The sequence below is a fragment of the Corvus moneduloides genome, chromosome 5 (assembly GCF_009650955.1).
Source record: "Corvus moneduloides isolate bCorMon1 chromosome 5, bCorMon1.pri, whole genome shotgun sequence".
Classification (NCBI taxonomy): Eukaryota; Metazoa; Chordata; class Aves; order Passeriformes; family Corvidae; genus Corvus; species Corvus moneduloides.
In genome coordinates this window covers 68728360-68744740 of record NC_045480.1, presented here as the reverse complement: position 1 = coordinate 68744740, position 16381 = coordinate 68728360, and the positions used below count along the sequence as shown (strand labels likewise).

Sequence of the window (16381 nt, the reverse complement as noted above, 5' to 3'; positions counted from 1 at the left end):
CCAACGGGAGCTCCAATATGGATTGTTCTGATTTATTACATTTCTGGCAGTTCTGTAAACAAATCTGTTCCAAATGTATTCCTTGGCAAGATCTAGGGTCATTCAAAAGGGGGAAAAAAAAAGTATCTTGGTCATAAATACTTTTATAGCATGTCAACCTTTTCATACTTCAACAGTAAAAAAGCTATTAACTAGCAAGTTTCAATAGTTAAAAATATCCTTCCACTTTCATATCTTTAAATGGATTTACATAAGCACATAACAGAAGTTTTAAATACATTTTAATGTATTTAACTGAATTGTTAGCTTTAGAGTAATCCAAATGATTACAAACATGGCAGTAATTCGGTATTAATAATTTACACTGCTGATCTAAATATGTATTGAATTAGGTATTTCTTAGGTATTTCCATTTATGCACACCTGCTCAAAAAGAATAACTTATCCAGCAGAGTAAAGGGCACCTGGAGACTCAGGCAGCACACTCAGCTTTTAGTGCATTTGCAATATATTGTGCATTACAAATTTCTCTGCCTCTTTTGCAGGTGCTATGAGACACTGAGGCTGAAGTATGCTGCTCTCACTGGTCCGTGTCACTGCACAGAAGTTTATTTAATTAGATCTACAGGTAATAGTCCATTTAAAACAATTTTGTCTTCCCTCTTTAATTACAAGGCAACTAAGTTCCGAGTTCACACACAGCTTTTTACAAGGAAATATGAAGTTCCCTAGTAAGGTGTTTTCAAAGCGGTAGTGAAAAGAAAAGACATAGTAATTAAAAGCTCCCTATATATTTCCCAAGCAGTCTAAATAATTTTTCTTTCCAAACCCCAAACCTAAACAAGAAATAAACTTTTTCAAAGCTTCAATATTATAAAAGTGAATTTTACAACCACATAAATATATATAGTTTATCTTTTATAGTAAAAATCCAACTCCCATGAAGACTTCAAAAAAACATGAAGTCACCCAAATAAATTCCAACCTACAATGAAAAATTAGAGGACAACTCAGGTTTTGTTATTTTGGAAGAAATCCCTCCTGAAGTAGTCTCATGCCATTTATTTTCTGGAATGGCAGCTAATGAGAAAGGTTCAGCTCCAAATCTGGCAACTGATTTCATTTAGGGATTCAGCAACAGAACTACCTGAGTAGCTTTAATCACCAAACAGTGAGGTTTTTGAGAGAAGCTGGGTTGTGATTTTTTACTGTATTTCTCTCAGGTTTTTGCATTTTTGCTTATTTTTTAATTTTTTTTGGAAAGGCTGTAAGGAAAACAACCCTCCACATCTATTCAGACCAGTAAATAGCAGAAACATGAGAAAGACATGTTCCCAAGATTTCCAATCAAGAATAAATTTGGATAAATACCAGCTCTTAATAGTACCTCTCTGGAACTGAATGACAAATGAAAGGATGAGTGTAAAACGGATGACATTGTCTGTTTCTGCCTATGGACAAGTGGGTGAACGGCACTTAAGATGCCTCTGAGGCTAAACTGAACCCTTTCACCTCCACTTTTGGTTCTTTTTTTGAAGTTTCCAGCATCTTTTTGGTATTTGCCACTAACTTTATGAGAACTATGGCTCCCTGAGACATGACATCTGCACAGGCTGTGCTGCACTGGTGCACTCATGCCTCATGCATGTGAAGGAATTCTTTGGAAGAATGCCAGTGTTTAATTGAGGGGTATAATCATCCAGATGCCACACATACTTGATTTATGTGTCTAGCAAAAAAAGAAGAAATTAGGTAAATTCCTATTAAAAAAAGCTGCCTTAAACCATTTGTACATATGCACTTTTGTCCACCGACCTTTATACTGCTAATGAGAAATTATCTGCTGTTCACTCCAAATTACCTATGTAAAATTGCCTGCTTTTGAAATGCCTCAAGTTTTCCAACTAATATGATGGATTTCTCAAGCCAGGAAATTAGTTTTGTAAGCATGACTCCTATGCTTTCAAGACTTAGTCTCATCTTAGAAGAATCATTAGAATAAGTTCATTAGCTAAAAAACAACAACAGAAAAATAAACTCTATATTCTGTGCCACTTTCACATTGGAAAGGCTGTGTTGATGCAGCTGCCTGAGTGCCCATACTTGGAGTCAAATGGTAACAAATGATAATGTAGGAGACAACTGTGAATAACTATGGGTGCAGGACAGCACTGTTAAATTCAGGAGAAAAGCCATTAGGAAAAGAAAGCAGGCAGCACGTGGCAGTTGGTGACAGAGCACATGAAGAGAAGGCAGTTATCTGTCCCCCTCCTTTCCTAACTCATCTGGCATTTGCTCACTGTGGAGGGTGACCACAGACTCAGCCAGGCATCATCTCACATTTGGTTCATATTTTTGAGGTTGTCTCTGTAGCCATGAGAGGCAAAGCTTTTTTTTTTTTTTACTTTTTTTTTTAAATTAATGAAAGCTGAGAATCTGAGTAAGGGCAAAAAATCCGTAGCACATTGTGTTACTACAGAATCTGGGAATACAGAAGGGCCCAGAGCACACGCTGCAGCAGATGCAGGCACAACTATTCAGTTTTCATAAATAAGTCGCCACCAGAAGTGACAGAACAAAGAGGATCAGAGTAAACACCCCTCCTCCTTTTCTCATTCTTAAGCGTGCTAGGGATGATATTCACCACTGGCAGCATCAGGATGACAGTGGGTGAGAAAGACTGGACTCTCTCTTCCATGTCATCACTAGTTTTGGCTTGGGAGCTGCTTGCAGAACTCCCATCTGTACTGCACACCCAAAAAAGAGCATCCTCAGGATAAGGCCACTGCAGCAATACTGCTTCCAGTCATTGGGTACACTTTGCTGAAATGAGAGCTAAACCCATCTGTCAGACAAATCCGGAGGAAGTTTTCACTGCATGAAAATTTTAAGTGAAAACAGATATAAACTTACTGCAAACAAATTAATATTGCTTAATCTATATTTCATACCATACTCCAAAACTTTTTTAACAGAAACAACTACAGATGGGACACATTTTCTTAATCCATCCTAAAAGGATCCCAATCTCTCTTACCAAGTTACAGTGCAACTGATTTTTATTTGGTCCAAATACTTATTGTTGATCTTCAATTCTGCCTGCCCACCAGCTGAAAATAAATAGCTGTAAAAATCGGCTCAGCTAAAAGTAAACATTCAAACACCACAAAGGAGGAGAAGAGTTTGCCCCAGTAGAAGAGTTAATGTCAGTCAATCCTTTTCAGGCCAGAACCCAAAAAGAAATCCATATTATTTGCAGTTTTACAAAGTTGCAACAAAGTTGCATCGTTTTTGAAGTTAACAGAAGCTTCAGCCATGCTCCTCATATCCTCACTACACCTTCTGCAAACTTGAGTATTGGCTGGTAACAGGGAAATCCTCCAACAGTGTATTAAAAGGGCAGCCATCACATTGGCTGTAATGTCACATTTTCCTTTCATAGTGGCTAAACCACCACTTCCTCTGAATAGACCCTAAAATTTCTTCTCAGTTTGTATCCAATTCTTTCTTTGCTCTACCTTTTCCACAGTGAAGATGGGATTATAGTATCACACACTAATTTCCTTTATGCTATTTATCAAGTCATACTCTGTGGAAATGAAAAATTAACTCACTGGAATTAAATTTATTTTAAAGGCATATCCATTACTTCTGCTGATTCCTGTCAGGAATTCCATCTGGAAATATACTTAGAAGACAAGAGCAATTTTTTAGGACTAGTCTGAAATACTGTATGATTTAATGGAAAGGAAATAGAACTGTTGTGAAAAAGATTTGTCTGTTTTTTTGGCAATGACAAGGTATATAATCAGCCAAGCTTTGACAAAACTATTCCCATATAAATGCCTAAAGGAACCCTGTGAAGCTACCCCAAAGTTTCTTTTAGTTCTCACATACTCCCAAATACCAGTCTTCGTGTCTGCCACTGATTAATACAGTACTTCATTCCAAAATGCAATTATCCCATTGACCTTTTGCCACTGTGGAAACGAGCAAGCCTATGGGTCTAAGTTCTATAATCACATTTTTGTCCTAATTGTGTCCTTTATACACACAGGCTTTATACATAGGCCTGGAATCCAGTCCAGATATTGCCTTTTATTAAATTTCAGAGAACTTCCAGTAACAATATCGTTACAGTGAAGAAATGTTCTCATGACACAGTAAAGCCTGGATGAAGAAGCTGTAAAAATTTTTTTTACTGTGCAACCTTTGCCAAAAGCACAGTCCAAGAATTCACATCTACATTGTTCCTCTCTCCAATTTCACCTTCAGAGATTATTACCCACTTTCTGCAAACACGGGGAGAGATTTTAATGGGAGATGAAAGGAAAACCTGAGGTTGTAAGGAATGGGTGTATGCAGCTGAAATACTTCTACACTTACACATCACCTACACTGTTTTAAGCTTTATAAAACGAGCAAAGCAAGAACACTGTGGAGAACATGGGTGTTTGCAAAGATATAATTTAACTCTAAAATGCTTGGCTGATTGAAGCTTTCCATAGTCCTGGGTAAACTGAGATGTGTGTTTTTTAGAATTGCCATTTTTGCTATTGTCATTTTTCAGAACTAAGCATGCAGCAGTGCTTTCCACCATCCCCCAGGGCCTGATAAATACAACGTCCTGGGTACAGGTCCCAAACAATTCCTGTACTCTGTGCTCACCTGTAAACATTTTTGTAACAGCTTTACTCTGCTTGCGGGCAGAACACAGGAGGAGCAGCCAGGGAGGGAAGAACTCGAAGTGGCTGGCTAAAATGTCTGCTATTGTCCCAGATAAACTCGTGGAAGTCTGTTCACCCTCGGCAATGTTACAGCCCTCGTCCACCGAATCCACCAGCATGAAGAGGCTCTGCTGAGGGGGCTTCATTCCCAAGAGAGGGAGCAGAATGCACCTGGAAGGAACATGACACAAAATCAGCATTTTAAATGCATTTAACAATACATTGACTGTCATATAGGGCATCCAAGATGAAGCTATGATCAACTTAAAATGCAAAGTCACTTTTTAAAAATAGTTACCATGGAAAACTTCGAAGTAGACTAAACTAACAGAAACACTTTGAACAGGTAGTGATGTAATTCTTGTTTAGGCACCACTACTTTTTCATTAACTTCTAAGTATAACAATACTTTAAAATTATGTAACAGTGTTCAAGGCTAATTAGCAGACTTGGAAAAACGTTGCTTCACTAAGAAGCTACTTGGCCTAAAGCTTAAGAACTTCACTACTGTTGTCTCTGCCAAAGCTGTTGCTATTGCTTATCAGAAACTAATAGCGAACAACAGTTGGTCATGAAACAAAAATCTAAAAGACAAATGAAATATCAAAGCTCAAAGAGTTCAAGTCTGAATGAATAACAGTATTACAAAGAACAGAATTTCTGCCATACCTTCACAAATAAAATGCAAATTAGTAGCAGACTGAGGCATTTGGTAGTGACTTTGATGTATTAGCTTTTATTTATATTGAAGTTGCCAAGCTCCTATTACTGGGAGAGGATTATCTGCATCCTCGGGATGCAACTCTAACAACACATCTGATTGTGTGGCTAAAAATTTCAAATATGCATCTACTGTTGCTCTCTTTAAGGGTGTTTCTTAAAAATATACCTAACTGCATTTACATGTATCTTTAAATAGTCCTACATAACCATCATGCATCTGTTCAGTATTTCCACACACCACTACTATTTTTCTGGGAAACTTCATAGTGATTTAGGTCTGTAAGTTTCACTGACTAAATTATCTTTAAATACACTTGGCAAGTAAACTTTGACTTTATAGTACACAGATTCGGAAAACGAAACGAGGTGACAAAAATACATAACTGACAGTTTACTCTCTTGTAAAATTGCTGTTTGCACATGTCCAGAAGGTATGCACAACATAAGTAGTTTTTGTTTTACTCAAGACCATAATAACCTTTTTCATTTATTTTACTGAACAAATTTACCTTCAGAAGACTTTGGCCAACACATTATCACCTACCAAGCATTCAAAGGGGAATATAGGCAAATCTTGCCTGTTAATGCAAGAATTTAACCCACTTCAGAAATGATTCATAAGCCTTGTTAGGGGGAGGTTTGTTGTTTTCTGACTGAGAAAAACGCAAAATGGAAATAGTGGTACAATTTCATGTCTGGCAATAACAGCAGAAACCAGCAGAACAGACTAGGAGGAAATTTTCTCAGAGATATAAAAAGGAAGTACAGAATACTTGTGATCTGAAAGTGTTCAGTATTACATGGATTTCAAAACACAGCCTTCCACCCCCAGCACCATTTTTTTTTCCAGAAGCACAAGACTTCTGACAACTCTTTGGTAGTTCCCCAACTAGGTACTCCTTCAGAAGACGTCTGAAGTCCAACTGAAATCACTGTTCACTAAGCTGGGAAGTTAAGCAGCTACCAATTTACAGAACAGGAAATTAAAGTAGCCATGAGGTTAAAATTACTTTCCCAAGTGATGCCAATCCCACAATGAAAGGAGGCGGTTGGAAATGACCACATTTTCCACCCCTTCCCCCACCACAATGCTGCCTTGCCCCCTCAGCTATTTGTGTCAAGGCATTTTTCCTGCAACATTTCTTTCCCTATCAAAATTAATTTTCTTCTCACACAGTTCTCTGTATGAAATTACTTTTTGACAATGAATGCTACTACAAGATATGAAGAAATGGTAATGGTATCTTAAATTAAAATCTCACTTCAAATCTGTGTGACCCTAACAAAATGCCTACAAAATACCTTAGGAGCACCCAGAAGCATTCTTGTGTCAGTTTTTACCTGTTGGGAACACCACCAAGAAAAGCGATCAGTTGCATCTGGGAAAGATTCCCAAATCACTCTGCTTCTAAAAATGGGCTGGAAGCAGATGTCTAAGGAATAATGTAAGAACTGGGCAAGCACTAGAAGACCAAATTTTCCCAGTATTCTCAGCAATCACTGATTCCAGGGACTTTCTGAACCAGAGATTCAGTCTTTGCACTTAACATCCCTTAAGGGACCACACTTCCACAGGTTTGTCCAAGTCTTGCATGAACTGATGTAAGGCTCTGGCATCTACAACAGCAAAGCCGTCGGCAGCTTAGCTACACGCGGCATCAAATAACCCCTCCTTTTGTAGTTTAAAAACCAAAGTGTCCTTGTTCCATTTGATGTCCTTCAACTTCTGACTGGAAGAGACAGTGAGCAGTAATGTCATATTCCCACTATCTATGCCATTTGTACCACAGCCTCTCTGAGCTACTTTTTCCCAGGCAGAAGAGTCCTAGCATATTGAAGCTGCTCCACACAATGCTATTCCACAGCCTCTTGTCTCCCTGTGCTCTGCTTCTTTCCACTTCACAATACTTGTAGTTCTGAATCTTAACATAATTTAAATTCCACTAGGAAAAATATATGCACATAAGAAATGAGGCACAATGACTTCTCCCAGCCTCCAGCAACACTAATAAAAGTGTGGCATTAACAAGATATTGATCAGGCTTTCTCTTTAAGTGCCCTTTGAAACTGTTTGATAAAATTCTGTTCTTCCGAGACACTTTACATCACAAGTTCAGAGTCGATGCCAAGGAACATAACAGTGAAACTTTTCGGGAAGTGCTGTGCTAATTTGCCAGAAGTCACATTATGTGACAGCCAGGGGATCAGCCCCAGACAGCACGGGGTTATGAAAGGCAGGTCCTGCCTGACCAACCTGATCTCCTTCAGGGTAACCCACACAGTGGATGAGGGGAAGGCTGTGGTTGTTGTTTACCCAGACTTTAGTAAAGCCTCTGCCAGTGTTTCCCACATCACCCTCCTGGACAAACTGGCTGGATGGTCCAGTCTAAAGAGAGGTGGGGAAGGGAGTTAAAATCCAGCTGGTGGCAGGTCACAAGTGGTATTCCCTGGGCTCAGTATTGGGGCCAGTCATCTCTAGTACCTTTGTTGCTCTGGATGGAGACACCAAGTGAACCCTCACTAAGTCAACCTCTTCTCCCAAGACATGGCTTAGTGGTGGACTTTGCAATGCTGGGTCGATAATCTCAAAGGTCTTTTCCAACCTACACCATCCTAGGAGTCTGTGTTTACTCCATAACATGACTTTGTAATTCCACTCTCCTACCATTTCTTGATTACATAGGAAAATAACATAAATCAACACGGAATTAACAATGTCTTTAAAGCACTTCCCTCAAGGGTGATTCATCTACGGTTGTTTTAACAGATTGCTTAATGTGCAGAGTGCCTCTCAGAAGATTGGAAGTTGATTTTCTTTACCTTCTGAAAGGGTAACAGCTTTATCTTTACAACTTTTATATTTAATACAGATATAAAAGTGGTTATCATTAAAAACAACAGTTGACTAGTCAGTAAAAATAGAAAATCTCCAGAGAAAACAGCACAATTAGGTATTTTAAATGATGGAATTCATTTTAATGGCAATCTAATGACTTACTTATGCAGAGCAAAGATATTTTACATGCTCTGCAGCAAAAAAGAATACCTCAGAACAATGAGCCGTCCCACAGAATTCTTCAGGATTGCTACTGAGTTGACTGAACCCATGCAAACATGATTTTCCACACATGGAAGGAATACATACAGGCTATGCTGAAGTTCTGCTTATGGTTGTCCTTGACATTTTTAGATTGGATCCACAAAAACACAAAGACACAACAGAACAGAGTAGAAAGACAGCGGCATTGTCCACAAAGAGTCACAGTGGAGTGCACATACTTATTTAAAAAAGGAAAAAAAAAAAAAAGATAAAGCAAGCACATACATGCTAAATAGCAATTAATGAGTAGCCACTCATTCTGTTGCCCCACTAGGGGCAACAGAAATCATAATGTGTTCCTCATATTTGACTGTCTCTGGGGTATAAAAAAATTCAGCTATGTCCCCATTGAAACTGGGAGCATAGCTTATTCCTAAAAGGGCTTCCGTTTCTCTACCCAGCTGCCAGCATTCACACACAGAACAAGTGTATAAAAATCATCTCCTAAGCAGGCCAGAAGCAGCAGGCAAAAAAAAACCCAAAGAAAAACACAACCACTACCCCTGACTTGTCAGACTCCAAGAGCTGCTACTTTTAGCAAAGCATGACACACTTCAAATCTCATGACAGAAATGACATATTTGGAAATCTGCTTTACTACTACTACTGAGCTCTTACCTTTCTTTTTCTAAACAGTGTAACAATGCTGTAACAAACTGCTTTTTGAGACACCTTCTTCCATGAGATTATATCTCAGTATTTCCAGGAACCTGTATTCCAAAGAAGCACCATCCCAGAGGTCTGTATCATGAACTTACAACCTCTGTTCTTTCCAAAGAAAAGTTTGTAGAAAAGAAGACATCATCATTATTGCACACATAGTCTCCTCTTGCTTTTTCCCACGTTTCTACACCAGATTCCTTGAGGAAATTCACCACCTATTTGTCACATTCCTAAATCCTGCATGTTGATCAGGAATATGCCTATATATATATTGGATTGATGTCTTTGTGTATATGTATTTATATACAAAGAGTTTAACAATACCTAGTGTATAACAAAATAATTCTCCAAGCACTCATCTCAATTTTCAGAAAAGCAAACAAGCATCTTCCTTCTTATATGAGGTTCACAACATGATATATCACAGCCCTTTACAATGTAAATTTTAAGACACTTATTTCCATTTATGTTGTATCGGCAAATACGGAAAATGAAGTGCACAGCGAGACTGTAAATAAGCCAACTATATTTACATAATGTTGTAGTAATTTTTGCCAGCAACATAAGAAGCAGCAGGATTTTTGCCTAAAAATCACACACTGAGACCTAGCAACAATCCTAATCACTAAGTGGAAACCTGATGCTGCTGCCCCTTCCAGCTCTAAATCAGGTGTAGCAGAAGCTCCACTGTCCCCGGCCCGCTGCTGGGAAACAGGCAGGGAAGGAGAAGGCTCTGTAGGGCAGTTAAGAGCTGGAGGAGCTGCATGCCAGGGAAAGGGGTAGGAATTATGTTGTACAGACACTACAGAGGGGAGCTCAGGCCATTGCAGGATACCTAAGGACACAGGTACCCAAGGGCACAAATCTAAACAATAGGGTTTTCACTACTTCCACTGCTCATGGAGTAAATGTAAGAGCTTCTAAGTGTCTAAGAAGAGAAAACAAAATGCTAAACTCCAGATATTTTTAATCATCTCTATTTGAAAAATTCTCACAAGTGACAGCAAACTCCAGACTTTGTTCCTCATATGCTTACAGACACATGTTCATTTGTATATTGTAATAATCCACAGGTTGGTTAGCAGGGAGTATAATCGATTAAAACTGTCTGTCCCCACCACCCCCAGCTCCCAATTTGCATTTAAAAGCATGGAGCCAGTGAAGATAAAGCTGTTAAAGACTGCTAGAAGCTTCAGCAAAGACATACTTACACCAATAGCTGCATTTTTCTCTTTTGTTTTCCAAACTGCATTTGGGGCACAGGTCACAACAAAAAAAGAAAAGGTGAATTTAACTTCTAATAAAATTGACAATGCCTGCTGTTCAGCTGATGAAATATTGCCCTCTTTCCAAGTACTTTTAGCAGCTGTATTCAGACAGAAAGAAAAACCAGAGCATCTTTACAAATTGCTTGTAGCGCTGTTTGTAGAGGAGTGAGCTTTATTTTGTCCTGTGACAAGGCATTTACGTCTTATGGATGACTTACAGTAAACAGTTTATTCACCTGCCTTATAATGCATTCTGGCTAATGATTAAAAGGCAAATTAATGATCAAATCAATAGCTGCTTTCTGTATATTACCACCCCAATTCTTGGCACTATATACATGTGGAATACAGGCCTTTCCTTCTTACTAATTGCCCAGCTGCTCATAGTGGTAATAACATCCTGAAAAACAGACACACGGGACCCTTAACTAACTGGGAATATTTATGAAAGATGAGGGCTGTGAAGTATGGAACAGTTCCACACTTTAAAAAGCTGCAAAATATAACCCACAGGGCAAAAGTGAAGTGACCCAGTTGGATGTGTGCACACCTATGTACATACCAACAGATCTGATCTGGTTATCGAGGTGCTTGTTCTGTACTTTCTCAACAAGATAAAGTGCACTGCAGCTGGTTATGACTTTCTAAGTGTAACACTGGAATTAAGACACACTCCTGGGCTACACTATAATACCGATTATTGTTTCTAGTAAATTATTTATTTGCATAGAAAGACAAACTGGCTCTTACAATTCTACCCAACCATGGTTAATCTTATGAAGGAAGGGGCAGAAAGCAGAAAAGAAAAAAACAAAACAAAACCCACTCTGAGAAACACCTATTGGGAAAGCTCTAGGTGAAGTACACAGATGTAAATCAAGGGTCTGCCCTTTTCAGAAGTGGTGAATTAGAAACAGCAGGCAAGTCTTGTGCAACTCAATACCTGATTTTGCAATGTCTTGTAGCAACCTGGCTTTTATCTGCAATTGTAAGGCAGACTTGCAGCCCCACCAGGAGAGCACAAAAGCCAGCTCTAGGGCATCAGGCCATACAAAAGCCGAGTTTATGGTGGAACCCGCGCCACTGGTGCCACAGAAACAGGCCTGGACCCTGGGTATTGATTAGAGACCTCCTACTGTCTCACACTAATACAGAGGTGATTTTTGGCTACAAAGCACTGCCAGTGGATCTATTTGTGGATTTACTTGAACCCTCGGAAAAGAGAAGCCTTAAGAGCAAATATTTTGGTGTAATAGTGGACTGCCCACAACAGTTTGCAAACAACTTAGCTATTACAAAGGACAGACAACTGTGGCTGAAAACCATTCACAACTGCTACCAGGAGTAGGTGACTGTATTTTAAATGGAATATACTTGCTATATGTGCTAACATATACAATATATTCTTAATTACTCCAAATCTGACATAAAAGAATCTGTGTCCCCGAAGGCAAAGTGGGGAAGAGTACAGAAGACATGCAAACATTTTCCCCAAACATGTAATATAAAAAAGGGCAATGTATTCTACACCAGCTCTCACAGTTCTGTTTTACAGTGATGGAGAGGTCACCTGGTCCACTTCCTCACCTACAGCAGGATCAGCTCTACATCTGTCATCCCTGAGATACAAGCCTAGGCATTCCTGAAGATTTGCACCAATCAATACTGTCTCCCTAAGCAATCCACTACAGTGCTTCAATATTGTTGAAAATGGGAAGTTTTCTCCTTCCCTGTCTAACCTTTACCTGCTTTCCTGCAATTCAAACCTTGTACTTCCTGCCCTAAAACTTCTGTCCCACAGATAACACCAGGGTCATTACAAGGAAGCCAGCAGTACCCAAAATTTATAACCACTTCCCTCCAGTCAGCTGACAGCATTAAGGAACAGGCTGAAAAGAAGAAAAATACAGGATAGACCCCTATGAAACCAACATGATATGCTGTGTCAGTGTGAAAGTGAAGTACTGATATTTAAGTACAGTTACTACTCTCTTATTCCATGTAGCCAAACACAGTTCTGCCTTGCACGTGGCCTGTCTGCACCAGTCTCATGCAAGCAAAGCCTTCCTGCAGTCAAGATGGCATTTATAGTTATCCCTTATCCACACGTCCTGTGACTCTTCTAAATAGAAGTTAGATTAACTTTATCAAAACCAAACCATGTCATACCATGTTAGTTGTTTTTCACCTCTTTGTTATCTCCCAGCTACTTGCAAATAGTTTGTCTGATTATTTCTTCTGGCATTTTTAATTTTGACTGACATGCTTCTAATTCCCCATGCCTTTTTTATCCCTTCTTAGATCAAGGCACTAAATAAAAAAATTTTTCTTTCAACTCTGAATTTTCAGCAATCCTGATAAAGATAACCTGCCCTTTGAAGACAATAGGTAACAGTTTGAGAACATCTCACCTATTCTGTACTGGGTATCTGATTGGGGTTTTTGGTCTGGGCTATGTTTTTCTTTGATCTTACCTCTTTCTCACTAGTTTTATGATGTTGGCTGACTGCAAAATGACTGTTTTTTAAGAAAGGGCAACATACATGAGCACTGACATTTTTGCTTTCCTGCTGCTATCAGGTTTTTTTCCCCAAGGAACAGCAGATCAGGACTTGGTGGATACTGTCTTCTTTCTGCTAACGGATGTAAGGAGTTCTTTCTTGTAAAACACACCTCCCAGGAAACTTGATCAACGCACCTTGAACTCGCAGTCTTGACCTCATTTTTACATTACCCTTTCACTTTCACCTTAGGTGGCTGCTCTACGTTCTTTCTGCCACCTTCCTCCTAGTGTTTAACACATGAGCGATGAGGAGCTTAGTTTCACTGAACTGGACATTTAATACGGCGCTTTGAGACCTCAGTGCTCTTTCCAGCCAATTCCTTCATTTTTCATTATACTCCTCTTCATCAGATCTTACTCACAGATCATCTGAGGTCAGCAACATCTCCATCTTTCAGTTTGCCTTTCTTTCTCTTTCCTTCCTAAGCAAAGAATCGTAAAATCATTTAGGGTGGAAAAGGCCTTTGAGTCCAACCATTAACCCAACACATGCATTTAGGATCATTTCATAGTCACTATCAGCAAAAGATTTCTTTAATATCCTCAGCTGATTTTTTCCAATCTGACTGAAGCTAATTTATGTCCCCCCACTAGCTATTATCTCCTCTTTGACATCAGAAGTATGGTCAGTGCCAGAGTCCTGCTTGTATCATGCCTTTCCAGCTGATGTTTATCTCCTATTTGTTATTCAAATTTTTAACTGTGCAGACATTATCATCCAAATTCTATGCCATGGATAATGCCACTTGTTATCTTAAAGCAGCTTGGCTCACTTGAGCTTGCTGATTCGGTAGAGTAAAGCACTTACAATTTTACAGAAGACACAGTTTTGAGGTGTGGGAATCTCTCTTCCTTACCAAGGACTCTACTTGGACTAAGCAGGTAAACTCTTAGACTCACAAGATGGTCTGATAGGTAGTTGGTTTTACAGTCCATGAAAGATCAGGCTTACTAACAAACCCTGAAGCAGAAATCCCACATGCAGAGCTATCAGCACACATGGTATATGTATTTTAATCAGATTTTCCAGTGCCTTTAATTTCTTTACTTTATTCTAAAACTACAAGCAAGCATATTATGTATAAAACAAGCTACTTTTTAAACACATACCAGTTATACAAGTTATCCTGACAGATCTTTTAGAACACTGAACTCTATCTCGACTGTACACTAAAATTTCCAGTTCTGCTTGTTCACCCCTTACCTTTTTTCCATTAGTATAAAGACATCTAAGGCATTTGATTATTTTCTGGCTTACCTTCTTGTCTGTCCCATGACCTACATGACTAAGCCTATTTCCTCTCCTCCTCCATCCCTGGTTTTTGAGCTGTTGTCTAAGTTGCTGTTACTTATATTTACTCCTGGAATTCATCATCCACCAGGTTTTGCTTTAAAGCTCTTTAATTAGGGTCAAAAATCAATGTTTTTCTTTCTATTAAGCATCAATTAAGTTCTCAATGGTATTTTTTTCTGCAAATCCCTCTCTTTTTTTAAAAAAAAAGTAGGAGGTGTCAAAGAAAGTATACTTTGCATCAAATGCATGAGATGAAAGCATCAAATCAGACTCACTGAAAGCTATCATTAGTAGAAATGAGAGAATTGCCTATACTGCACCTTATTTTCCATACAAGTAAAGTTCGGCTAATAACTTACTTTGCAAATCTTCAAAAGCCTGTGGTTGAAATGCAACATGTAAGAGTGGGGCACCACAATAAAAAAACAAACAAGTTGATATATGCAACAGAATGTATTAAAATTACAAGGTTAGTTTTAAATCATTTATGAAACCAAAGGCACAGGCAAAGGAAATATATTATATATATATAGTCTTTCCAGCTTTCCTTACAAAAATGTAACTTCAATAAGCAGTGTTATCTAGACACAGTACACAACAGAGTTGCAATTCTTGTAGCTTTATAGGCATTTGAATTTGTAGGTATTATTCTACATTTTGGAGATAGACAAAAATCCCTTTCTTTTTTTCTGTTTTTATTTATGCAGTGCATAAACACAGCTGAAGTAACAGATATTTCTTTACAGGTATATGACTGTATTTGCTGGCATGAGAGAAATGCTAAGTACAAGAAGAAAACTAAAAACTCCCAGATGAGACAGGTAGAAAACTGCACTGAATAAATTCAATTGTGTGGCTGTTGTCAGGCTAGTTTACTATGCTCTATTATTCCACGACCATAAAACAGAATACAGTAGATTAATACACACAATAAAAGAGTCACCATTATTACTGCAGTTCAGTCTGACAATCCCCAAATTAATTAGATTTTCCTATGCCTTCCAAAGGGAAAAAAACCCAACATTACTGATTGGGAAGCAGGAAGAAGAGGAGCTGCAGTCGCTGTTTCAGCAGTAAGAGGCTCCTTCAGAACAGGGGGTTCTCAAACTGCCAGCCTGGAAGAACCAGGCTAAACAACAACAGACATTTTACAATCTTGGTAATTCCCTAATCAAGTTGCTCCACACCTGCCTATGTCATGCCTTGCCCACCATCATAAAGCACCCCACACTTCCACTGCTGAACTGATTGCAGGATTATATTGTCCAACCTCATTTTGAGAAAATCCTCTGCACAAATACCAGATGAAAAGCTGTTAAGAATTTGCCTTCCTAGGCAAGCACACTTAAGACAGCTTTCCTACTATGTTTGTGTTACCACATATCTTTATCCATCTTATTTTCCATCTTAGTAAAATGGACTACCCTAATGTTTATTGCACTGTCTTAGTTGAACAGGCAACAGATGGAGCAGCTTTCATGTGTCCCATTCAAAATTATTCTCCCATACTCCCCAAAGTACAATTCACAGCATATGTTTCTCATGCATCACTTTGGGGCCTTATCAGTTATCTTGTGGCTTTGTTTTCTTCACCCCCAGCCCCAAGCAGATACAGTTTCCCTGTTTTGCCTGTATTCTCCAATTGATGCTTTCTGTATTTTCTCGACAATTTACTCTCAAGAAAACCACTTAGGTTAGCACCATGTAGACCTGATTCTATAATCTTACAGCACTGATGCATTTAGCTTTGGAACTGATTTTGTAGCTTCATGTTTATTAGCCTTAGCTACAATAACCAGTGAGAGAAACTACATCTTCCTCTTCCTCCTCTCCAATAACTCATACACAAATTGTTTGCTGGGGATGAAAACCTAACCACAAGTTAAAATAGAAGAAAGTACTAATGAAAAAAGTATAGAAACACAGAATGATTTGGTGTTGTGCTGTTAACTGCTGAAGTATCCATCTGCTAGTCTGTTAAATTTTGATAATCCAAAATCATATAGGACACAATTTCACTTAACACAGATCAGCTGCACTTTA

General features: G+C 38.7%; 1 protein-coding gene across 2 annotated transcripts in view; it reads right to left on the bottom strand.

Moving 5' to 3' along the window:
- Nucleotides 1-16381, bottom strand: part of ANKRD50 (ankyrin repeat domain 50) — a 39801-nt gene that overhangs the window by 12597 nt on the left and 10823 nt on the right. For both annotated transcript variants that reach the window (XM_032108798.1, XM_032108799.1), the window contains exon 3: nt 4669-4898. In XM_032108798.1, coding sequence (XP_031964689.1) covers nt 4669-4898 — 230 coding nt within the window. The remainder of the gene's footprint in view (nt 1-4668; nt 4899-16381) is intronic.